Genomic DNA, 26,147 nt, shown 5'->3' with positions numbered 1-26,147 from the left:
AAACAGAGGAAGGAGGGAAGGAAACAAGGAAGCAGTGGAACAAAAGAAGGAAGGGAGGAAAAGCAGTGAAGGAAGAAAGGATGCAACAAAGGATGGAAGGAGCTAATGAAGGAAACAAAGCTCATCTCTTCTCTCTGCTGACTCAAGTGCACATTTACACACACACACACACACACACAGTGCTGGGATGGAGGAGTGGTGTGTTAGAGGGCGAGAGCAGCGAGCGAGCAAGTGTGTGTGTGTGTGTGTGTGTGTGTGTGTGAGCTGCGAGCGCTCTGATTGGCTGAGCCCGGGCTAGATGCACCAACAGCCGAAAGAAGACGGGAACAGAGGAGGAGAGGGAGGCTGCAGATAGAGCCGAGAATACAAAGAGCATGTGAGTGAGTGTGTGTGTGAGAGAGAGAGAGAGAGAGAGAGAGAGAGAGAGTGTTACAGGCTAGATAATGTGTGTGTGAATGCATCCAGAGGTGTGTGTGTGTGTGTGTGTGTGTGTGTGTGTGTGTGTGTGTGTGAAGCAGGCAGGAGGAAACCTGATCCCACTCTGCCTCTGTGTCTCTGTGGAATAACGCTCTCCGCTAGCCCTCGCCGTTATTAGCCTCGCTGTACGCTCACAGCTCAGCCCGGACCAGGCTTGGCCCGGCCCAGTTCGGACCCGGCGGTGGTGGTGGTGGAGGCGGCGGCGGTGGTGGTGGGGGTGATGATGGAGCGGTTTCTGGCTCTGCTGCGCCTGCTGGGCAGGAGGAGGCGAGGGAGGAGGTACCGGGCAGATGACGATTACCAGGAAGGCTACGAAGACGTTTACTACTACACCAGCAAGTACAACACACACCTACTGAGTGAGTGAGTCCCATAGAGGAACACAGAGAGAGAGAGGGAGAGAGAGGGAGAGAGAGAGAGGGGGGCTTTGTTTTATTGTTCTGCCGGAAGAGCGAGCGAGGTATGAGATGAGTGCAGAGAGCGAGAGAGGAGCTTATCAACAGATTATAGCAGAAGTAGCCCAGAGTGTGTGTGTGTGTGTGTGTAAAAGGTCTTGTATTATAGATGAAGGTCGTTAGCGAAGCGCTGCTCAGTTACAGCACACACACACACACACACACACACACACAGGTATCCAGGTGACGGGGGGCCAGGTGGTTTGTGGGTAATGACAAGGGAGGAAGTGTTGACTGTGGAAAGGAATGTTGACAATGTGGGGAACACACACACACACACACACATGTTCAAACACACACACAACTGGTCTGATTGTTGCTCGAGGAATCTCTTCATTTATCCCTTAAAGAATAACTTCTGTATTTTTAACTCTGGATCCTTTAAAAGCACAGACACACTGACTGATGGAGGCAGCAGCTCCTGTGTCCTGTTCTCTAAAATCCCTGTTTTAGTGAATGTAGTCTGGTGTGTGTGCTGTTTGTGGTTAAACCAAAAGGATCTTCCAGGTCTCTCTCTGTAGGGATCCTTTCCATGATGCTGTCACACACTTAGAATAACACTCTGAGCCTGTCAGTGGATCAAACAAGCTCTTTTAGTGGATCTACTGTGATCAGGTGTGCTCCAGATGTTGGATTCTGATTTAAATGCCGTGTTTGATTCACATTATTGAGCTAATGTGCTGTTTTACGTGATCTCTGATGATCTTCTGTACATGATCCTGCTTCTGATTCCGGGTTTATTTTTTAGGTTTTTATTAATATTTCTCCCGTATTTATTTCCCCTCATGAGACAGTAGAGTCGATAGAAGAGAGGTGAAGAGGAAGTGTTGTGGTTTCATTGTCTTAGAGCTGCATTTTTAAGAATTGGCCGCCTGCTCCAAACAAATAGAGCAGCACAACCTTCGTAGTTACACGATTTACTCGTTGCAGCGATCAATAAGCCTCGCAGTGTCCTCAAACATATACAGTGAACTTTAAATCCCTCCAATCTTGCCTGAATTTCATTGGCTCTGTACGATTTAACTTTAAACTGGTCGGTTATAAAAGAAGTTTGCGTTGCAGCTGGTTTAGTTCTGGTTTTAGCAGATCCACAGGAGTTTATCTGGACGTCTTTGCTCGTAGCGTGGAAGACAACGTGCTCTTAAGATGACAAAGTTTGTTCAGAGTTAGTTTCAAATCTGCAGAAGAGTCGTTTCAGAGTTCTGCGTCGGCCTGGACAACATCTGGAGTGTTTGTCGGTTCGCTTGGTGTTGGCGCTGTCAGTTTTGGTAACGATGTTAGCCGATGTTAGACGCTTACTCAGCAGTCTAAAGGAGACATTAACATCCAGCAGCTGTCATGCCCAAACCTAACCAACCAGATGAAACCAAGATGGCGATCCCCTTCTCCTCTACGTCAGCGTGTCGAAGTGTGTGACTGGTGTGTGAATGGTGTGTGAATGGTGAGTGAGGATGTGATGTAACAGCAGGTGTATTTTCAAACGCTTCATATTTCTAAAATCTCAACTAAAAGAGTAAATAAGTGAATAAACCCAATTAACTAATAAAAGTCTTAGTGCCTTATATATCTAATATCTAAAACATAATTTAATGACATCAGGAACAAAGTCTGAGCTTTCTGCTGCAAAAAGAATGAATCCTCTGTTCATTTCACTTTGATTTAAACAGGAACTTGCCAACAGCTTCTTGCCGTCAACAGTTCGTCTTTAAACTCTCAGGACTCTCAGTTTAACACTAAACGCTAAAACACCCACGAACCTCAGTTGCCCCTTCTGTGTTGATGCAATCTGGCACAAAACGCTGCAATACGGCGCCAAACTGATGCAAAAATGCAGCCAAAAAAACCCCCAAAAAACGAGTGGAGTTCATCCTGTGATCTCTGCCAAGCTCAGCCTTTACCTCCGCCCGGTCCCTGGCCTCCCACTCAGGCCAGTTAGTCTCCACAGTCCCCAGTGGGAGCCGTGGTCAGCGCAACACGTTCTGTCTTGTACCTTTTGACTTGTTTGTACTGGTTTTATGGTTCTGGTTTTTGTACTGAAAAGGTGTTTTGTTCTGTCTGAAAACCCAAAGAAGTTCAGCTGGACTTTCTTCTTTTAAGAGCAATTAATGGATCATTAAAGTTATTGATCATTTCTCCACCTCTGGACTGGCTGCTGCAGCTCTCCAACCAACACAAAGAACGACTAAAATAGATGAAGAGTATTGGAAATTCGCCCGAAGCCTTTGAGCGAACAGCTGAGAAGACGCACTGGCTCAGTCTGATCTCGTGCGTGTCGTCGTGCTGCTGGGAAAAAGTATTTATTGGTATTTATTCGTCACGTTCCTCCGAGCTAAACGCACGAACTCCCCTGCGCGTCTTATTATCTGCTGAATTTACACTCTGCTGAAATGAGCCCAGCTGAAATGAGATTCAGGAGTGTTTTAGTTTTCGTGGGTGAACTCCATCTGTCTCCCCCCAGAGAAATCTCCGTCAGGACTTGAACTCGCCGTCCACTAAACTGTTTACACTAATTAAAGCGTTTGTGAGCGCTCCCAGCTGCGAGCGTACGATAAAGGATTCACTTTGTTGTCTCAGATGTTTCTGAATGAACCGGACCGGCAGATTAACGGCACTTCGCTCAATATTTGGGGAGAAATTTGGCTGTTTTGCTGCCACAAATGCTGTAAAGCCGACTCCTTTGTGGAGGCATGTCGGTGTGACTCTCTCCCTGGTTATTAAAACAGGATTTTCTCTGTGTGTGTGTGTGTTTGGGTGTTAATAAGTGTCACTGAACTTTATTATTCCTATGTGGAAAATGACTGTGTGTAGCCGAGCTGCCAAGAGACATTTCTCGCAGCTACCGACTAGCTAGCAGTGTGTGTGTGTGTGTGTGTGTGTGTTTAGCACAGCGTGTGATTCTATATGAAGGCGATTTAAGGTTGGTTGACTGGCTCACCCAGAGACACACACACACACACACACACACACACACACATTTTATTCCTGTTTGTCTTTTTATTCAGGCTTTGGTTTCGCCGAGTTTGGCCTGTTTAACCCCGGTTGGTTGTCACTAGTGGGCTGTAACCAGCAGTATTTAGTAAAAATATCTGTATAATAAGAATAAAAAAACATAAATAAATAAAATTAAATAATAAAAAAATTAAATAAATAGGAAATATCAGGAAAAAATAATTGTGAAAATAGTAAAAAAAAAAAAGTAAACAAACAAAATAAATAAGTCAAAAATAAATAGTAAAATGATAGTAAAAATACTAAAAGTAAAGAAATAATAATATAAATATAAAAGTAAAAATAGTTCACAAAATTAAAAATAATGGTTAAAGATAACAGTAAAAAACATAAAGAATAATGGTAAAAAAATAAAAATAACAGAAAAACTAGTAAAAAAATATTTTTAGTAAGAATAATAAAAAGAAAAAGATCTCCACAGATTTAACACTTGATGAACGACAGTTTGAACCAAAAAGGGTCAGAATCGCTGCAGCAGAACCAGAGACGTCATCTTTTTTATTCCACCTGCTGCCTACATTACCCAGAATGCAAGCAGACAGTTTAGCCTGAGGTCCGGTTGTGTCACACTAGTAGTAAAACTCAGACTGGAAACTATTCTGATGATCGATTGTGTAAAAACATTCCTGGTTGCAGTTTTTCTGTTAATGTCCTCGGGTGACTTCCTCATCGTTCCCTGCTGTCGCTCTGTTCACGTCGTCTTTATTAAACCTGTGTTTGAGCTGAAGCAGCTTTAGCAGCCTGGAAAAGCTCTGAATTAGTTCTAACTGCAGCCGCCGAGCTTCTAATCCTCCTCCTCCTCCTCTAATTGCACGCTCCTGCTTCAATGCTTCTTATTTTATTGAGTTTTAAGCCCCAGTTGTCGCTCATTTCAGTCTGTATGTGGGAAACCCAGCGGGGGGGGTCGGTCTGTGTGGACCAGGACCTGATGTTAACCCGTAAGGTTAAAATTAAGGTGTCACACACCTTTTAAAATATTCTGGAAATGTCCCTTTACAGCTTTTATCCTTGAATTTAACCCAGGAAGTCCCTCAGTGACAGATACTAAACTTCCTGGTGCAGTCATGTGACCCAGTGACCATTTCCAAGATGGTGGTCTGCCTGATTAAAACCTTAGACTTTTACTTTATTGATCCCCCATTGGGGGAAACTTACATGTTACAGCAGCAACAGAGGCAGTAATAGAAAAAAGAAATAAAGAAAACAACAGTTGAAAATAGGCAATAGTAAATAAATATATGTATATTGTAATGAACCTGTGACACAACCAGCTGAAGGTGAGTTTCAAACAGCTCTAATCCCGTCCTAGATTATATGAACCTGTCCTGACTGTGAAATGAAACAGTTTAAAAGAATAATGACACACATTTAACATCTCAGATGTTGGACTCTAAAATGTCTCTAAAATAGATCAGAAATGAGCTCCTTTGGTCCATTTAGTCTGTTTTATCTCCCCCATAGTTTCACTTAGAGGAGAAACAGGTTCTTGTGGGTTAAGTGCATTTACTCCAATAAAGCACACGTTTATGTCTTTTTCTGCTTCTGTTCCACCACATCTCTCCCTGCTGGAGCTGATAGTTACAGATGAAACCATCCCACTGTGTATTTTACAGTTTCTGGTAGTACTTTTGCACTATAAGTCAAATCCTGAATGCAAAACTGCTGCTGAAAGGGTAGCTCTGATCTTTTTAAAGGCCCCATATGATGCAAATTGCACTTTTCAACATAAATATGTGTCCCTGGTGTGTCTAGAGATGCCAAACCAACCTCTGTTTCTCCTGCTCCATCTTTGAGTGAATGTTTGTGAAAACGCTCAGTTCAGATTTTGCTCTTGATCATGTGACTTCCTCTAACTCCACCCACTGTAGCCACCTCGCTGTCCGCCATTGGGTTTTTTTTTCCTCCCAGTAACACGAAGATGTTGAAGGCCTTTGTTTGGATATACTTTGGAGTCTAGATGACTTTATTATTATTTATGAAAAAGTTTTGGTGTGTGACAGCATCATGGAAAGGATCCCTACAGAGAGAGACCTGGAAGATCCTTTTGGTTTAACCACAAACAGCCGTTATATCGCACACACACCAGACTCCATTCACAAAAACACAGATTTTAACTCACAGAACATTGGAGTTGCTCGTCTACCTCTGCCTCAATCAGGTAATCATCATCAATCATGTTCTTGTGTGACTTAAGTGTTCTGCCAGGTAAAATTAATGCTTTTGTCAATGGAGTCTGGTGGTTTTGAGGAGAGCTCTCACAGAGGTGATCTACCTGTTCTCCTCTAAGAAGGAATCAGTGCAGACAAGAAGACGTGTTTGTAATTAAACATCATATCCAAATAATATGGGGAGATCAGTTAGTTTGTTTGTATTATTATGTGACTTTGCTGTTTTAAAGGCTTAGTTCGTACCCTTTCCATAATGTTGTTCGTGGCTGCTGTCTGAGGTGATCGATTGGACCAGTTCCAACACTTTTTGTCCCTATAAAGGGGTTTAAAAATACTGACGTTACCCTTTTAGTACGATATATTAGCACTTCCTCCACCCCTGGTTTATCGGCCCAAAACTACAAAAAAAAATAGGGTCAAAGTTGCTGAAATAACCCTTTAAATCCCACTCCTAAATATTGGTAGTATATTATTGATGAACAGTCACAAATCAGAGCATTAATGTGTTTTATCTGGTGGAGTTTTGGGGTGTTTGTTGGCTCTGTAACCACATCAGGGAGTTTATTTTAGGAGGCCACAGGTGAAAGGTGCCGCTCTGGCCACGCCTCCATCAGTGATGTCACCTGCGTCCCACCTTAAGGCCTCTCTACATCTTTTATAACCAGACAGCTGCCTCTCTGCCGGCCTGCCTGCCTGCCTGCCTGCCTGCCTGCCTGCCTGCCTGCCTGCCTGCCTGCCTGCCATACTCTCTGAGCACGCTCGACGATCTCATTACGCGTTCAAACATTGTGATGCATACATTTGCACGTTAATGAGGTGAAATGATGTGGTGCGATGCAGAGCTCGGACCAGCACAACTCACAGGAGTCATGTGTTATGTGCAGCTTGTTGACATGGAAAAATTTGCTAATTAATGCTTTAAATAAGGGGTTTATTTGCATAACTGGTCCTGTGTTGAACATGATGGAGATTAAAGAGGAAAACGGGCGGCTGAAGGGAGGGTCGGGCTCTGATTTAGCATTTTGTTTGTGTGTTGTTTCGTTTTTTTTTATCAAGGCCTCGTTCTGATTTGGGTAAAACTGAGGAATCAAAGGAAGCAGAATATGTTAAAAGCAAAGAAACATCTTTATTTTCATGTTTTTGGCTGCCTGTCAACAGTCCTGTCATAACAGAGACACCACACCCACCTGCTTTTTTTTAATAGCCACCATGTGTGAATGTGTCAGACTCTCAGTCCCGCGGTTTGCGGTTTGCTCTGGAGGCAGCGTTCCTCGCTGCTGCTTTATCTCCACAGCAAAGGGAACAACGCACACAACCAGGGAGGAAGAAGTAGAGCACAAATCTGCACAAGTTCACCTTAATTAATCAGTAGGCGTCTCGGGATTCAGAGCACTTTCCCCTCATTATTTGCATATGATGTTTAATTAGTTCTCCTAAATTAAAGAACAACCTCTTCCTTTTTCCCGCACTAATTCCTCCTTAAAGGAGAACTCATATTTTCAAAGCGGCGTGTATTTGTTCATATTGTAGTGTTTTAAATGACTTGTAGGTGCAAAAAGTTTTGGAATTAGTCCAAGAAATCGCCTCTGTGTGAGCTTCCTTCAAACCCACCAGACTCCATTGTCAAAAACAGCGATTTTACTCTGCAGAACACAGGAGTTGCCCGTTTACTGCTGCCTCAATCTGCCAGCTTATTTGCCACAAAACTGCTTCACCCATCAACCCTTTGAAACGCCAAAGTCACACAATAACACAAACTAACTGATCCAGGCAGCAGCAGACCAGCAGCTCCTGTGTGCTGTGAGGTAAAATCACTATTTTTGTGAATGTAGTCTGGTGTGTGTGCAGAGAGCGATATAACGGCTGTTTGTGGTTAAACCAAAAGGATCTTCCAGGTCTCTCTCTGTAGGGATCCTTTCCATGATGCTGTCACACACTTGGAAACACTTTTATTACTCATCTGGAGCCCAAAATGTTGTAAAAATAGGGCCCAAGTTTAAAATAGGTGTAAAAGCCTTTTCACTCAGTGTATTGTGATGCACATCTACGTCGTACTTTCAGGAAGTAAAAATGAAACTGTGTGTTTTTTAGGTGTTTTTAAAAGATTTACGTCCACAGACAGGAAGTCAGAGAGTCTGGGGCGACGGGTCGGCGTGATGCAGGCGTCTCGAAGAGCAGCTGATGTGATGATTGGAGGTGTTCTTGGTTTGTTGATTACAGAGCTGTCGGTCGGTCCCATCTGTTCCTCACACACATGCAAACCTTGTCAGTCTGACTGCGACCGTTAGCGCTAATTAAAGGTTTACACATCCGTCAGCTCCTCTTCCTCACTTCGCTGGAACAGTGTTATTAGCACTGTGTGTGTGTGTGTGTGTGCACTTACATAAGGAGATGTCATGGTGACTCAAACCCACGTGTTTAACTTTGGGCAGTGGGTGTCGACACACACACACACACACACACACACACACACTGTCAGTGTTGTACTCTGATTTGGTTATTTTGAAAATGCTGGAGGCTGTGATAATAACCTGTAGAGTGTGTGTGTGTGTGTGTGTGTGTGTGTGTGTGTGTGTGTGTGCGTGTGTTTGCATCTGTGTGTGTGTGAGCACTTCTTTCATCTCGCAAAATCACTCTTTGTACGGTGCAGGGTCGCTCTCTCTCTCTCCCCTCAATTATTCATCAGCTTGTTTCCATGGTAACCGCTGCAGCTGTGTGTGTGTGTGTGTGTGTGTGTGCATGTGCGCGTGTGTGTGTGCGTGCGTGTGTGTGTATGTGCGCGTGTGTGTTTTGGGGGAGGCTGGCTGATTTGACAGCAGTAGGTTGGGTTTCATCACCTCATTATTATTACATCTGATGAGCAGAACTACTACAAATAGTAGTAGTTGTTGTGGTAGTTGTACTTGTAGTAATAGTTGTACTGGTGGGAGCTGTAGTAGTGTTAGTAGTGGTATAAAGTACCAGTATACAGTACCAGTATATAATACCAGTATATAATACCAGTATACAGTACCAGTATACAGTACCAGTATGTAGTACCAGTATATAATACCAGTATGTAGTACCAGTATACAGTACCAGTATGTAGTACCAGTATAAACGCAGTATACTGTGCAGTCATGCTGTCCTCCTGCTGTGCTGCCTCGCTGCCTCCAGCAGGGGGCGTGACAGGCTCAGAGAGCAGCAGGGGACAGTGTGACCAGCAGGGGGCAGCACAGAGGAGAGAGTCAGAGGAGACCCGCTCAGTCAGAAACTCTCTGAGCCAAACCCCAGTCAAAAAACGACCAATTTAAACCACCTAATGGGAGTTTACAGTGAGGAGTGGTCGAGAGACACCGACAGAGAGAGAGAGAGAGAGAGCTGCATGTTGACCTGCATTTTACTGCAGTTATGGTAATATCACTGCTAATACCTTTAACACACACACACTCTGTGGCACTAATCCGGTGTAATCTGCCGCTGGGACACTGACCCACATGTCTGACCACTTCACTACCTGCTGGACGAGCACACGCCCTCCTCCGCTGGCAGCCAATCACATCACAGGGAACAGAAGAGCTGCTTTTTTATTGGTTCATAACACTACATCAAAAATATATATATATTTCCCACTTTAACCCAACTGGATAGTTTGTGTCTTTAAAACATCAAAGTGCACATTAAGATATTGCAGAACTACTTGTGTAATCTTTGACAATATTTGCAGCATTCAAAGGGTTTATTACAGGCTTCAACAGTTCAACTAGGGCTGTTACTTGTGCTAACTTGGGCTAGTGCTTGTCCTAACTGGGACTGGTGTTTGTGCTAAATGGAAAAAATGCTTGTGCTAACTGTGGCTAATGCTTGTCATAACTGGGGCCAAAGCTCATGCTAACTGGGGCTTTTACTTGTGCTATCTGGAGCTAATGCTTGTCCTAACTGGGACTGGTGTTTGTGCTAAATGGAGCTGATGCTTGTGCTAACTGGGGCTAATCCTTATGCTAACTGGGGCTAATCCTTATGCTAACTGGGGCTAATCCTTATGCTAACTGGGGCTAGTGCTTGTGCTAACTGGGACTGGTGTTTGTGCTAAATGGAGCTAATGCTTGTGCTAACTGTGGCTAATGCTTGTCATAACTGGGGCTGAAGCTCATGCTAACTGTGGGTAATCCTTATGCTAACTGGGGCTAATGTTTGTGCTACTTGGAGCTAATGCTTGTGCTAACTGGGGTTAATATTTATGCTATCTGGAGCTAATGCTTGTGCTACTTGGAGCTAATATTTGTGCTAACTAGGGCTGATATTTGTGCTAAGTGTGGCTATTACTTGTGCTAACTAGGGCTAATGCTCTCGCTAACTTGCCTCGTACAACTTTACTGGTGGTCCAACTTTTCTCCAGCCCTCTGTTGTGTGTTCAGAGTTGTGGTGGAGCTCCGCCTGGTACACAAATTCACCTGATGCTCACCTTCGCTGTTTATTAGCGGTGCTAGTTTTCGTAGTACTATCAGGTGTGGTAGAATACTACACACTACTGCCAGCAGCTGTAGTCGTAGTATTTGTAGCACCAGTAGTAGTTTTTGGAGTATTAGCAGCAGCATTAGTATCTGTTGTCGCAGTAGTAGTTGTAGTATTTGTTGTAGTTTTTGCAGTAGCAGCAGTATTGGTGTTGTTTTAGTACTTTTCGGAGTATGAGCAGCTTCTTTCCCTCCATCCTCTCCTTTATTATTCTTCCCCTCCGTTGTTTTTCTTCGTCTGTTTTTGTTTTGTCACCGTTTATTCTCTCCATCCATCCCTCCATCTGTTTATCCTCCCTTTTATCTCCACCTCCCTCCTCCTCCTGCTTGTTTCCTTCATCCCTCCGTCCAGCTGCACAGACACACATTACCGCCTCCCTCTGCCTCTCCATCATCCCCCTCCCCTTCCTCCTCTTCATCCTCTCATCTGCGCAGACTCTGCCTCCCTCCCTCCCTCCTCCCTCCCTCCTCCGCCGCCTCATTTTATGGAGGAGCTTCACATCTGCAGCGCTCCGTCTCTCCCTCTCGCGCTCGCCGAGCCTCTGGAAGCGTCTCCATGATGGTTTCTGTGTGACGAGGTCGTCCGTCGTTGTCAGTCCGCTCGCAGAGGAGGAGGAGGAGGAGGAGGAGGTGGTGGAAGAAGAAGAGGAGGAAGAAGAGGAGGAGTAGGAGGTGTAGTTTGTGGCGGCTGCATCTGCATGGCGCTGGGGGGGGAGGCGACGCTCGGCTCGGCTTCACCATGATCGCCGTGTCGTTTAAATGTCGCTGCCAGATCCTGCGCAGGGTGAACAAAGGTAGAGAGACATAGAGGAACAGTGGGAGAGAGAGAGAGAGAGAGGATGTGTGTGTGTGTGTGTGTGTGTGTGATGGAGGGATGAGCACGTCTGCATGTGCAACATACGTGTGTGTGTGTGTGTGTGTGTGAGCTTGTGGTCGAGCGTCATTTGGTGTAAACTGCTGACATTGAAAAGAGAGAGAGCTGCTTGTGTATGACCAAATTCAGCTCTGTGTGTGTGTGTGTGTGTGTGTGTTAATGTGTGTGTGTGTGTGTTAATGTGTGTGTTTTTAAGTGTGTGTGAGGTTGAAAATGATCTCCAGATGGATTCATTCAGTCGATTTCTGCAGGTCGCTTTGGGCGAGAGACCTTCAGAGTGAGTGTGAGCAGAGAGAGAGAGAGAGGATTGCATCTTATTTTCATGAATGTAATATTCATGGTGTGTATTAACGAGGGAGAGCGAGCATGCGGGAGAAAGGAGGACAGACAGAGAGAGAGAGAGAGAGAGAGAGAGAGAGGAGGTGTGGAGCTTCAGGTGTTTCTGTATCGCTGCTCGGTGGACGAAGTACTCTCTACTACTGTAGTAGTACCACGACGTCAGAAATACTTGACGGCCAGTAAAAATAACAGAGGAGAAGATTCATCGATCCTGGAGGCAGAAGACGGAAATAGATCCAGATAAATGGAGAGGGTGAAAAAATAAATGACTAAAAACAGGAATAGAAATAAAAATAGAAAGTTTAAAGTCCAAACTACAACAGCAAAGCCAGAAAAGTAGATAACATAAAGTACTGATAATGTTTGTGTGTATTCATATAATATAATATAATATAATATAATGTAATGTAATATAATATACTGTAATATAATATAATATACTGTAATATAATATAATGTAACAATATAATATGATATATGTAAAATGTTTGGTCATATGTGATATATAGCAGTGTAACATTATACAATGATATACTAAAGTATATATGATTTAGAAAATATAGTATAATATATTGCAAAATATATAATCCAAGATATTTATATTTGACAGTTTAAAAAAATTTCATTATTTTTATTATTATCATTATTTTATTATTATTTTGTGTTATTATTATTATTATTATTATTATTATTTTGTATTATTATTATTATTATTATTTTATTATTATTAGAGCTGAAATAATCAATTAATCAGAAACAGTTTTGTTTGTAGATTAATCCTCATTTATTTATGTGTCTATATTCACAACGCTCCTGCTGCTCTGTCTGTTTTACAGCTGTGTGTTCAGGAGGTTTATAGATGATTTAACAGAATTAAATTAAACAAACTTAAAAAGCAAACGATTGATTCTGGATCAGATTCAGATCAGATCACCGTCACGTCTGATAAATCCCACTCGTTTTGGAGTCTCAGGTCGTTTGATGTGGTAGAAAAACCTGAATATTTTCTGTGGTAATGAGCTGAAGTTCAGTGTTCTGGATAAAACAAAGTGTTTCAGCTCAGACAGCGAAGCTTCAGTTACAGACGTTAATCAATAAAGGTGTTTGAATACAAGCAGGAGTTCCACCACTAATGACTGGAGGGAGGAAACAGGAAGTACAACCAGCCTGATGTTATCTGTCTGAAAACATTAGACACTCAGATACTCTACTGCAGTAAAAGTAGAAAAACTACACTGTAAAAGTACTCTGATGGCAGTAAAAGTACTCTGATGGCAGTGAAAGTACTCTGATGGCAGTAAAAGTACTCTGATGGCAGTGAAAGTACTACGTTTTAAAATGTTCTGTGAGTATTTTTTACTATTTCAGTGAGTTTTTTTTCTTTACAGTTTTTACTGTTATTTTTTATTATCTATTTTTACTATTTCCTTAATTGATAATTTTACTTTTTATTTTATTTTTTACACTCATTCTTGTACTATTTTTACTATTATTTTTACATTTTTAAAAACCTTTTTTACTATTATATTTTATATATTACTATTTTTAGTAATATTATATTTTCAACAATTTTTATTTTCTGTTACTGTTACTAAACAAACAGCTGTCTGACCTTCAGCAGCAGAGGTCACATGACCAGACACACACACACACACACACACACACACACCCCTACAACCAGAAAGTACTGCTTTTAAATCCAGTTAGACGGGATGTTTTATTTTTAAGTCACCGCGACGTCACCCGTTGGTTTGTGAGCCGCCATTTTGAGGCCTCGAGTTTGTCTTTATGGGCGTCTGATTGGTCTGAAGTGTGATTGGATGGAGGTCAATGAGAAAATGAGCCGAGTTCTCTCTTGATGTATTAGCTAAATTTACCCAAGTTTCCCCCGAGCTTTAGACAAGTGGACACTAAGTCTGAACCCGGTTGTTTGCATCCCAGTCAGATCTTCATCGCTTTTTTCAAAGCCACCAGACTCCATTGACAAAAACAGTCATTTTACCTCACAGAAAACGGGAGCTGCTGGTCTACTGCTGCTTCGATTGGTTTGTTAGTTTGGGTTGTTGTGTGTTACACAAATATTGTGTTGGATTCAAAGTAACCCTTTAAAACACCAGTCACACAAACAAACTAAATGACAGATGCAGCAGTACAGCAGCAGCTCCTGTGTCCTGTGACGTAAAATCCCTGTTTTAGTGAATGTAGTCTGGTGTGTGTGCTGTTTGTGGTTAAACCAAAAGGATCTTCCAGGTCTCTCTCTGTAGGGATCCTTTCCATGATGCTGTCACACACTTAGAATAACACTCTGAGCCTGTCAGTGTTTTATGGCTGCTGTAAAATGCCTGTTTTTGTCAATGGAGTCTGGCTTTGAAAAGAGAAATGTAAAGGCTGCTAGACACCAACATGTGTGCAAATATTTACAAAATTGAAAGACACATTTGGCATTTTAGATCAAAACAGTCATAATAATAAATAATTAAAGCGTATTTCTCGCCCTTATACATCCAATAATAACTTTTCAAGTCCCTTTCAAGCCTCCTGCAGCTCTTCATCAAACACTTTGTTGTCATTAACTCTATTAATATCTCTGCTGTCGCTGCAGCTGAGCAGCAGTGAAGGTGCGTTCAGTCTGGCTCACTTCAAAATGTTACCTTCAGATCAACTGTCACAAATTTCCTGTTAATTTGTTCAAACCTGTTTGTTTTTTTTCACCCGCAGGCAGAAAGTGTCCCAGCTGCTCTTATTCATTCATTTAGCTTCTGTTTCAGACGTGTGTTTGTGTTTTTGAGGTTTCACACTTTAACATCCTGTTAATTAAAGTACAATAATTAAAAATGGATTATCACGGTGTTACAGTAACTCTCAGTGGATATTAAATATACAAGTAAAAACACATTTCAGCGAGCGGCTGTGAAACAGCAGTGTTGGAATATTTAACAGATGGATGTAGACATGTTTTCTCCACATATATGACCTTTGCTCCACATGAAGCTTCCTCTGGCACCAAACCATCACATGTTTTCTCTATTAATTAGATTCTTATGTGTTTGATCCACTAAATATCAGAAAATGCAGGAAAGAGGTGGTTTTTTTTTGTCTGTAAATTGTTGTAAGTTTGTCGCGGTGCTGGAAATCCTTGAGAATGCTTGAATCTTCATGTGGTGTTTTCAAGGTCTGAGGTTTGAAAAGTGCTTAGATTTTAAATAAAGTGCTTGAAATTCTAATTGCGTTAATATAAGTCAGAGGGAGCCTGATTTGAGTTTGAGCGTGAGGTGTTAAAACGCACCTTGAAAGATCGTTTAATTTGACTTTGGTGCAGGTGCAGGAGCCCTGAAGCCAGTGAGGAACCTTTAAATCTTCTTAAAACCTCCAGACAAGGAAAAAACGTCTACATTACATTAAAAAAACAGAGATGTAAAAAAAAAAAGCTTTAATTTCAGTATGTTCATGTTTGAGGCAGTTATGTAAAAAAAATCACATAATTGGAACTATTATTCACTAATTGTTTCAGCTGCACACACACACACACACACACATATATATATATATATATATAATTGATTTGAAGTGTAATGATCAGAAGTGAACACCACCTCCAGTGTGTGTGTGTGTGTGTGTATGTGTGTGTGTGTGTGTGTGTGTGTGTGTGTGTGACCTTGTTTTGAACACAATTGCAGCTAAAATTATATAACGCAACACAATGTGTAGTATGTTGGTGTGTGTGTGTGTGTGTGTGTGTAGAGATATAAGCGTATACCTACACACACACACACACACACATATGTATATACAGTGTGTACTGTAGCTGGAGACTGAAAGAGAGAAACGCTGCTGTCCTACATGTGGAGGAGGAGGCTTTCATCTTCAGTTAGCTATGGTGTGTGTGTGTGTGTGTTTTCAGGGTCTCATTGTGTTTCAGCTGCTGGAACCAAACAGACACAGAGTAGAGTAGATCTAGAGCAGATTAGAACTAAAGACTAGAACCAAAGGAAATAGAGCTCAACAGAAACAGCAGGCGACGCTGCGCTCGGCTGTAATTAGACAAAACTCATTTAATAAACTATTTATAAGCAGCTCCTCTGATGTCGACTGGAAGGGCTGCGACCTGCGCTTATTATCGTTAGCAGTGATCTTTGTGACCAATGGATTTGTTTGTAGCACACTCGTTCTTTAAGATTCACATGTAAGGAATCGCTGTTTCTGTTTCACATCAACATAAACTGAGAATCTGTTTTCTAAGTCCTGTATTTTTTAAACCTATTGTCACATATTTTGCTGTCTAAATTACTGGTAGGTAGAAAAAGTGACCCAGTGGATCACCTCAGCCAGCAGCCACCAAACAGTTTTACCCTTCAATCTGGTAAAAAAAACATATTTTAGTGTCTAAATGACTTGTAGATCGCCTCAGTGACCACCAGACTCCATTGACGAAAACAGTAATTTTACCTCTAGAACACTAAAGTCACACAGGAACACAAACACACTAACTGAACGAGGCAGCAGTAGATCAGCAGCTCCTCTGTCCTGTTCTCTAAAATCCCTGTTTTAGTGAATGTAGTCTGGTGTGTGTGCAGAGAGCGATAGAACGGCTGTTTGTGGTTAAACCAAAAGGATTAAACCAATTAGTTTTTGATATTTCTGTTTTGGTTCAGAACTAGTTAAATAAACTGGTGTGGCTTTAAAACCAGTTAATGGAACGTTAAAGCCGCTCAAACAAACTGGTAGATCTAATCATTAGACACTGGCCCAGCTTCTGAACCAGTTAGGAGAACTGGTAAAGGTCCAAAACAGAGAAAACTCCTTCCATGAATCATTATTGATCCCTCTACATGCATCTTCCCACATCTTGTCCTTCTAAACTATATTTAGTTCTATTTCTCATGTTTGTTTCCACCTGAATAACCCATAAAATATATATATATATATATATTTAAACCCGTATAGTTTGTAGGGGATTCCAGGAGTTGGTATAAAAGCTGTAAAATGAGGATATTTCTGGTTTTGTTTGTTTTCTACCACACATCTCCATCTCCAGAGCTTCCAAATCCTCCAGTCACATCCGTCACCCAATTAAAACCCCCATCCAATCAAATCTCTGCATCCCAATTGGTCTGATGTCACGGTTCATGGCTCTGCTCCGTCTGTGTGATGACATCACCGGCGGGCTGCTGGGATTGGTCCAGGCGTAGATGGAGCGCAGCGTGCTCCGCGGGGATTGGTGGCTGCACAGATGAGGTCGGCTCTCTCTGGCAGGACTTTCTTTATTCATGAGAAGTGGCTGACGTGACGGACCTCTCAGCAGCAGCTTTAGACTGCAAACCAGACAGTTGGGCGGTCAGAGGAAGTCGTGCCGTCTTTTGTTTGATGCTAATAAGTAGCATCATCAGGAGCAGAGGATGCTAACATGCTAGCTAGCGCTGGATAGTGAGGCCAGAAGGCTTTAAACAGCAGAGGATCAGTGTTAGTTAGCATCGTAGCTCTGAGATGTATTTTTGTGGTGGAAACGTGGCGCTGTCTGATGATGAGGGTGAGTACAGATGCATCATGGGAGCCTGTCAATGACAACACCAGTCTGTAGATGTTGTGCTTGTCATTTGTGGTTTGTGGCACTGCTGGAAGCTCTAAACCAGTTTAAAGAACTGGTAGAAGTCCAAAACCAGTTAGATGAGCTGGACGAGCTTCAGAACCAGTTACAGAAACCAGTAACCAGCTTTGGAGCCTGGTAGGTGAACTGCTAATGGTCTGGAACCAGCTGAAAGAAGTTGCAGAGCTCTTCAGAGCTACATGTTTGAACTGGTAGATCCTCAGAACCAGTTAAAGGAACTGGTTGAGGTTCTGAATTAGTTAGAGGAACTGGTCAATATTTTGAACCAGTAGAAGAAACTGGTACAGATCTGGAACCAGTTAAAGGAAGCGATGGAGCTTTGGAGCTACATACCGAAACTGGTAGAGCTTCAGAACCAGTAAGAGGAACTGGTTGAAGGTTTGGAACCAGTTAGAGGCTCTAAACCAGCTGAAAGAACTGGTAGAAGCCCAGAACCTGTTCCATGAGCTGGAAGAGCTTCAGAACCAGTAAGAGGAACTGGTAGGAGGCAGTGGAGCTTTGGAGCTACTTACTGAAACTGGTACATGTTTAGAACCAGTTAAAGGAACTGGTTGAGGTTCGGAGGCGCTCGTAGAACCTGAAACTGGTCGAGCTTCAAACCAGTTTAAAGAAGTGATGGAGGCCTCGTACCACTTTAGGGACGTGATGGTGTTTTGGTGCTACCAGTAGCACCAGTTAAGAGAAACTGGTGAATCTTCAGAACCTCTTGGCTGAGCTGAGGGTTTGGAGGTCTAACACCAGTAACCAGAGATGGTTGAGCTTCAGAACCAGTTGAGGGAACTGGTAGAAGCAGGTCAGAGTGATGAGTGTGTGTGTTTCTTTGTGTTTCAGATGAGGGGCCGTACACCAAACACTCTGCCGGGTCGCGGCCTCCAGACGGAGCGCTGGCCATCAGGCGGCAGAGCATACCAGGTAAAACACTCTCTGTCATCTGTTCTGTCCATTCCTTCATTTTCCCTTCTCTGTTCCCGTCCCACTCTGTGTGACTCCCCCAGCACAGCTAATCAGCGCTCAGATGAAGATAACGGCTCTGAAAATAGATCACACACACAAACGTTGGCTGATGTTTTCTACCCGTGTGACCTGCAGGAAGATGCTTGCAGTCGCAGTTTATCTCCTCCCACCTGGAGCCGGTGACCTACTTGCAGCTGGTATCAGAACGCATCAGAATTTGATATGATATTAATACAATTCTTCTGTAAACATTATACCTGCGTCCTGGGACGGTTGTCAAAACAGTGTCGGGGATGCCGTCTGCCGTCGCCGAGCTGTCACGGTGGAGGAGGATGGGAGACCTGTTTGATTTTTAGTTTAAAGAGCTAGTCGAGGTTTTGGAGCCGGTGTGAAGATGTGAACTAACAAGACCAGCTGATGAAGCATTTAGAGGAGCTAGAAACCAGTCAACCAGGACATCATCATACTGGATCAGATTTTGGTGCCGACTTCATTTCATTTCATTCATTTAATGTTTTATTTGCTCCGCTCATGATAATAAGTCATTTCAGAGAGCAGGAAGAGGAAAAGTCTTCTTCTGCCAAACAGTAGAAACAATGTCTGTCAATAACAGACTGAACACAATAATTCACCATCAATTAGGGAAAAACAAGATCTGATACCTCATGTAGTCTGATTATTCTTCTTTTGTGCATTTTCTTAAACTGAAAGATGTTATTTTAAAACCCCTTAACCTTTTAATGCCTGAACCATGAAAAAATTGCCAGAAAATTCAAATTTCTTTGAAACTGGAGTGTTTATTGAACCTTCTGAAGTTTAAAAAGTCTTAATTTGTATCGTTTTTACTACATCCTGCATTTTTGTGCAATTTATTGCTCAGTTTGTTCATCTTAAACAAACAAAAACATATAAAACACACATAAGATACAAAAAATCTCAAACTCATGTATCAAATATGATCCACTTGGCGTTAAAGGCTTAAATAAACCAGCTCGTCCTCCTGAAATCAAAACAAACAACTTTTGCACATTTTGCTGATAACGTTGCAGCCTGGAAACCAGTGAGAGTGAAAGGTCGAGCGTCCACTGACTAGTTCCAGTAACCGGTTGAGCTCTTCAGTCAGAACCGGTGGAAGGAGGTGGTTTAGGTCTGGAGCCACTAGTCAGCAAGAGTGAAACCACCTCTGACGTCCTCATAGTAGAATTTAAAGTCACACTCAGTCGTGTTGCTGAGAAGAATCTATTTCAGATTTGACTGTGAATCTGAACTCGTCTCCTCTGAGAGCGTCTCTCAGTGTGAAGTCAGCTGGCGGTTTGAAACTTTCGCTCCCCGCCGCCGCTTCATCTAACATTTGATCAGACTGGAGGATTACGGGGGGTTTTCTTTTTCAGACTGTGAGTCAGAGCTGACGTTTGTGAGGAGCTGAAGAGGTTTGCGCTGCTCTCCGTAAAGCCTCTTTGGAGGAAGGAGATGAGGAGGAAGACGACGCTGGTCACCGCCTGTCTAAATCCTCGGTGGTGGAGGGCGCCGCGTTGCCTGATTAATATTAAAATACAACATTTTAATGAAATCCTGCTTTATGTCTTATCACCTGCGGACGGCTCACGTCAGATCGCAGCAGGTCTGCTCTGAAATATCTCCCCCTCTCTTCCCGTCTCTCCCGCTCTTTAATATTTCAGGCGTCTGATAAAATATGAATGGGCGACAGAACAGAAGATGACTTCACTTCTCTCTTTTCCCAGATTATTATTTTATCTCTGTGTGCCGAGAGTCGGGGGAGGGAGGGGGGAGAGACTATGAAGTCAGAGAGCAGAGACAGAAAAGACGCAGAGGTGGAATTAATGAAATTGAGAAAATTAAAATGTATGTTGAGTGTTTTTTTTCTCTTCCTGGTGTGATGTAGACGAGTTTCGGGGCTGCTCGGTGGTGGAGCTGATGAAGAAGGAGGGGACGACGCTCGGGCTGACGGTTTCAGGCGGCATCGACAAAGATGGGAAGCCCCGGGTATCGAACCTGCGACAGGGAGGCATCGCTGCCAGGTGACGCATCACTGAGTGTGTGTGTGTGTGTGTGTGTGTGTAGATTTAACCGCCGGTGCTTTGGCTGTCCGTGCAGGAGCGACCAGCTGAACGTGGGCGACTACATCCGCGCCGTTAACGGCATCAACCTGGCCAAGTTCAGACACGACGAGATCATCAGTCTGCTGAAGAACGTCGGCGAGCGCGTCGTCCTGGAGGTCGAGTACGAGCTGCCGCCTGTGTGTAAGTACTGAGCCACAGCTGGTTTGGTGTCACGGTGATCAATACTGCACCGATATTGTGGATCACATCTTCACGGTGTTCTGGTGTGTTTCAGCCGTGCAGGGGTCAGGGGTCATGTTTAAGAACGTGGAAGTCACACTTCACAAAGAGGGGAACAGTTTCGGCTTCGTCATCAGAGGTGAGTAGAGCTCAGAGAGTGTGTGTGTGTGTGTGTGTGTGTGTGTGTGTGTGTCTGTGTGTCTGTGTGTCTGTGTGTCTGTGTGTCTGTGTGTCTGTGTGTGTGTCTGTGTGTGTGTGTGTGTGTGTGTGTGTGTGTGTGTGTGTGTGTGTGTGTGTGTGTCTGTGTGTGTTAAACACCTTGACCTGACTGTGTGTTTGCAGGCGGGGCCCATGAAGACAGGAACAAGTCTCGCCCCATCGTCATAACAACCATCAGGCCCGGCGGCCCGGCTGACAGGTGAGCGACCTCTGACCTCACTGTCTGTCTGAAGGCTTCTTGTCCCTCAGGAGCTCCTGTAGGAACCTGTGACAGAATACCAGACATACAGTCCTGCTCTCTCTCTCTCTCTCCCTCTCTCTCTCTCTCTATCATATTTCTATTCATTTGACTATTTGTGTTTATCTGATTCTACTGCATTAAAACGTGTTGCCAAAAAAAGTCACGTGTACAAAAGAATATAAAATAATAGAATCTCCCCCTCTGTCTCACTCTCTCTGTCTCACTCTCTCTGTCTCACTCTCTCTGTCTCTCTCTCTCTCTCTGTCTCACTCTCTCTCTCTGTCTCTCTCTCTCTCTGTCTCTCTCTCTCTGTCTCACTCTCTCTCTCTGTCTCTCTCTCATTCTCTCTGTCTCACTCTCTCTCTCTGTCTCTCTCTCTCTGTCTCTCTCTCTCTCTCTCTGTCTTTCTCTCTCTGTCTCACTCTCCCTCCCCCTCTGTCTCACTCTCACTCCCCCTCTCTCTGTCTCTCTCTCTCTCTCTGTCTTTCTCTCTCTGTCTCACTCTCCCTCCCCCTCTGTCTCACTCTCACTCCCCCTCTCTCTCTCTGTCTCTCTCTCTCTCTCTCTCTCCAGAGAAGGGACTGTCAAGCCTGGTGATCGGTTGCTAAGCATCGACGGGATCCGTCTCCACGGCAGCACGCTGTCGGAGGCCATGAGCATCCTGAAGCAGTGCGGGCAGGAAGCGACGCTGCTGATCGAGTACGACGTCTCCGTCATGGGTCAGTTTAAACTCTGTTCGTGAGTTCAGCCCTTAAATATCAGAGAACAGAAAACTACCTTATCAAATCAATTTACTGTGACGTTTTTGGGCAGAAGTGGTAAAAAATTTAAGGATCCCAGCTTTTCTAATGATATAGAAATATATGAAATATCAAACAACTACGACAACTTATCGATAACTGTCAGTCCAATCGATAATGTAAGTATCTGTTAGCTACAGCTACTAAATTCAACTATAAATGTCTAAATTAAGATTATTTTAATGACTTTACATCCTGTTGGGTAGTTTGATGTACAGCAATGCATCATGGGATATAAAATCATCACGCTTGTCCGAGCGGGTTTAAAAGAGTTTATTTAGCTTGAGATGGCCGAGGATTTTCTCAGCCCGTAAAGAAACAGTTGGTCCGTCAGTTTATCAGAAACAGTTTGTAGTTTTCACTGGACGTGATGGATGAAGTGATTTGTAAAGTTGAGCATCGTCTGCATAAAAGAACCCGATCAGAAATATAGTTAATGTGAATAACGTGAACGTGTGAAATAAAATGGACGCCGTGCGAAGCCGTCGGCGCCAAAATGCATTTTCTAAAAATCCGTTTCCGTCAGATTCTGTTGCCACGGCGTCGGGGCCGCTGCTGGTAGAGGTTGCCAAGGCGACGGGCTCCAGTCTGGGCGTGGCTCTGTCCACCTCCATGTTCTGCAACAAGCAGGTCATCATCATCGACAAGGTCAAACCGGCCAGCATAGCAGACAGGTACGTGACCCCTGACCCCTGACCTCTGTATCTTGATATTAGCACTCTTTTCTTCCACGATTTAAAACCTGTAAACCCGTGTGTGTGTGTGTGTGTGTGTGTGTGTGTGTGTATTTTGTGTGTGTGTGTGTATTTTGTGTGTTCGTGTGTGTGTGTGTGTGTGTGTGTGCAGGTGCGGCGCTCTTCACGCAGGAGATCACATTCTGTCTGTCGATGGGAAGTCGATGGAGTTTTGTTCTCTGGCTGAAGCCACTCAGCTGCTCTCTGCCTCCTGTCAGACCGTCCGCATGGAGATACTGCCTCAGCACCAGGCCCGACCGGCCCTGAACGCACCACAGCACGGTAAAAACACACACAGCAGACTGGCCCTGAATGCACCACAGTAGGGTATAAATACATGACATACCAGCTGTGAACACACCGTAGCACAGTTATACACGCACACAACATGCCGGCCTTGAACGCATCATGATATTATACAATGCACACACAATGGATAAGCATTAAATGCACCACAGCACAGTATGAATAGATACAACAGAGTAGACCACAACACCATAGCCTGGCCCTGAACGCACCACAGCACAATAAAGTCACATACAAATAAACAATCCAGTAAAAATGAATAAGTTAAGATCTTGTGCTTCTAAAAGATTACATAAGTAAGATGTAATCTTTTAGAAGCTGTGATGAAGGCAGTCTGACCTCTGACCCTCTGACCTTTCCTCCTGTTTTAACCTAAACACCCTCCTGTGTGTGTGTGTGTGTGTGTGTGTGCGTGTGTGTGCGTGTGTGTATGTGTGTGTGTGTGTGTGCGTGCGTGTGTGTGTGTACGTGCAGTCAAGGTACAGCGTAGCCCCCGCCCCCTCCCCTGGGAGACCGGAGGCTCCGCCCCCATCCTCCCCCCCTACCACTACAACACGTACCACCCCGACCAATCAGCTGCCAGATCGCACAACCGCCATACAAACAACCCTCGTACGTCCACCCCTCTCTCTCTCTCTCTCTCTCTCCTCTCTCTCTCTCTCCTGAAGTGTGAAGGTGTTTTGTTGTGAGAGAGTGAGAGAGACCTTCGCTCATCATCTCTCTCTCTCTCTCTCTCTCTCTGCAGCGCTCAGCCACTCGTTCTCTCCCGGCTCCATGTCGGCCTATAGTCTCTCGTCCCTCAACATGAGCACCCTGCCCAGGAACATGTATCCCACAAGTCCACGGGGCACGCTGATGAGGAGGAAGGGCAAGAAGAAGGACTTTAAGAGTTCCTGTGAGTCTGACCTCTGACCTCTGATCGGAGCCGTACACTCTCTGCACCGTGAACTTTAACTTTTAATTAAGTACATTTTCCGCTGTGTACTGACATACTTCTACTTAAAGGGATAGTTCCAGATTGAATTATGTTATATTCAGAATATTTTCACTCGTTACGGCGCCATCTGGCAGCCCTTTTGACAGGAACTGAAGCTGTTCTTTCTTTCTTTTCGTTTGCTTCAAAGCCACCAGACTCCATTGACAAAAACAGTAATTTTACCGTGTAGAAAAGGAAGAGTTGCCGGTCTACCGCTGCCGTGATGGATGAACTGCCGTGTTAGTGCGGATCTGAACTAAACATTTAAAACACCAAAACCACACAATAACACAAGCAAATACTCTGAATGAAGCAGCGGTAAACTAGCAGCTCCTGTATTCTGTGAGCTAAAATTACTGCTTTTATCAATTGAGTCTGGTGGCTTTGAAGAGAGCGAAACAAATAACACAGTCGTCCAAATATCCACAAAACAAAGAAGAAAAACTCAAAACAAACAAACAACTGTCTCTCGCTCTCTCTGTCTCTCTCTCCGTCAGTGTCTCTTGCGTCCAGCACCGTGGGTCTCGCCGGTCAGGTCGTTCACACGGAAACCACGGAGGTGATGTTGCTAGGCGACGGCATCATGGGGTTCGGCCTGCAGCTGCAGGGCGGAGTCTTCGCCACGGAAACGCTCTCCTCGCCGCCGCTCATCGCTTACATCGACCCCGACAGCCCAGCTGAGAGGTTAGATTAAAGAAATATAGTAATTTCTATTTCTCTTACTCTAGGCTAATCAATTTTACTCTTATTTTCATTATAATACACTTTTTTATTGTGTGTGTGTGTGTGTGTGTGTGTAGGTGTGGCATCCTGCAGATCGGTGACAGGATTTTGTCCATAAACGGAGTTCCTACTGAAGACTCGACTCTGGAAGAAACCAATCAGCTGCTCAGAGACTCGTCCATCACCGCCCAGCTCACACTGGAGATCGAGTTCGACGTGGCCGGTACACAAACACACACACACACACACACACACACACACACACACAGAGTATGTTTCCGTTCCGTTTATCTTTAAAGAAAATGTCCGACAGCATCATGGAAAGGATCCCTACAGAGAGAGACCTGGAAGATCCTTTTGGTTTAACCACAAACAGCCGTTATATCGCTCTCTGCACACACACCAGACTACATTCACTAAAACAGGGATTTTAGCTCGCAGAACACAGGAGTTGTTCGTCTGCTGCCGCCTTGGTTGGTTGGTCTGTTTGTGTGATTATGTGACATTGGTGTTTTAGAGGTTTAGTTTGGATCCAACACAACATTCATGTAACTCACAATAACGCAAACAAACTAACAGATCAAGGCAGCAGTAACTCCTCTGTCCTGTTCTCTAAAATCCCTGTTTTAGTGAATGGAGTCTGGTGTGTGTGCAGAGAGCGATATAACGGCTGTTTGTGGTTAAACCAAAAGGATCTTCCAGGTCTCTCTCTGTAGGGATCCTTTCCATGATGCTGTCACACACTTAGAATAACACTCTGAGCCTGTCAGTGGATCAAACAAGCTCTTTTAGTGGACCTACTGTGATCAGGTGCAGTTGTCCCAAAGGATCACGTTGCAGCCATTGCAGCCCGTTTGGTGGCTGCTGGCTGAGGTGATCTACTGGACCAGTTCCAACACTTTTACTACCTACCAGCCATTTAGACACCAGGATATGTAAAAGTAGGGCCCAAGTTAAAATACAGAGGTAAGTAAAAGTATTAACAGCACACTGTAAAAATGACGTTAACACCTATAACACTCAATAATGGAACGTTATAATAATAATAATAATAATAATAATATTAGTACAGTAACTTTTTATTTAGTTTTAGTTTCTGGTTTTCAAAATGGAAAAACAGACTTGATGAAACTGTGAGACAAACCAACAGTCTGGTGTCTGAGTTTGGTCGGTCGTCTGTGTTCAGTTCTGTTTCTCTGGCGTCTCTCTGAAATCCGTCAGACTCTTTGTCACTGTAACGTACTCCTGCTGGTATAAATAACCACCTACACAACATGTTGTCAATGACTCAGACCCAGTGGGGGAGTTACTGAATGAGATATCACTGCTGCTAATTATAAGGTTCAGCTCGGCTGACACAAACAATAACATGACCAAAGAATATGGACACCAGCCTGGTACCAGGCCTGTACTTTTAAACCTATTTTTACAAGTCTTGGTGTCTAAATGACTGGTAGGTTCAAAAACTATTGGA

At 43.7% G+C, this 26,147-nt stretch overlaps 1 protein-coding gene across 1 annotated transcript in view; it reads left to right on the top strand.

Annotated features, from left to right (window-relative positions):
• The first annotated feature begins 700 nt into the window (after window positions 1-700).
• The window catches only part of grip1 (glutamate receptor interacting protein 1), a 38,733-nt gene continuing 13,286 nt past the window's right edge, over window positions 701-26,147 (top strand). Inside the window, exons 1-13 of the mRNA XM_070854208.1 lie at window positions 701-836; window positions 18,252-18,332; window positions 20,248-20,413; window positions 20,490-20,635; window positions 20,730-20,813; window positions 21,017-21,092; window positions 21,708-21,853; window positions 22,461-22,608; window positions 22,781-22,950; window positions 23,449-23,586; window positions 23,720-23,869; window positions 24,448-24,634; window positions 24,751-24,896. Of these exons, the coding sequence (XP_070710309.1) occupies window positions 701-836; window positions 18,252-18,332; window positions 20,248-20,413; window positions 20,490-20,635; window positions 20,730-20,813; window positions 21,017-21,092; window positions 21,708-21,853; window positions 22,461-22,608; window positions 22,781-22,950; window positions 23,449-23,586; window positions 23,720-23,869; window positions 24,448-24,634; window positions 24,751-24,896 (1,774 nt within the window). The remainder of the gene's footprint in view (window positions 837-18,251; window positions 18,333-20,247; window positions 20,414-20,489; window positions 20,636-20,729; window positions 20,814-21,016; window positions 21,093-21,707; window positions 21,854-22,460; window positions 22,609-22,780; window positions 22,951-23,448; window positions 23,587-23,719; window positions 23,870-24,447; window positions 24,635-24,750; window positions 24,897-26,147) is intronic.

This window comes from Pempheris klunzingeri, chromosome 22 (assembly GCF_042242105.1).
Source record: "Pempheris klunzingeri isolate RE-2024b chromosome 22, fPemKlu1.hap1, whole genome shotgun sequence".
NCBI lineage: Eukaryota > Metazoa > Chordata > Actinopteri > Acropomatiformes > Pempheridae > Pempheris > Pempheris klunzingeri.
This window is presented reverse-complemented; position numbering and strand designations above follow the sequence as displayed.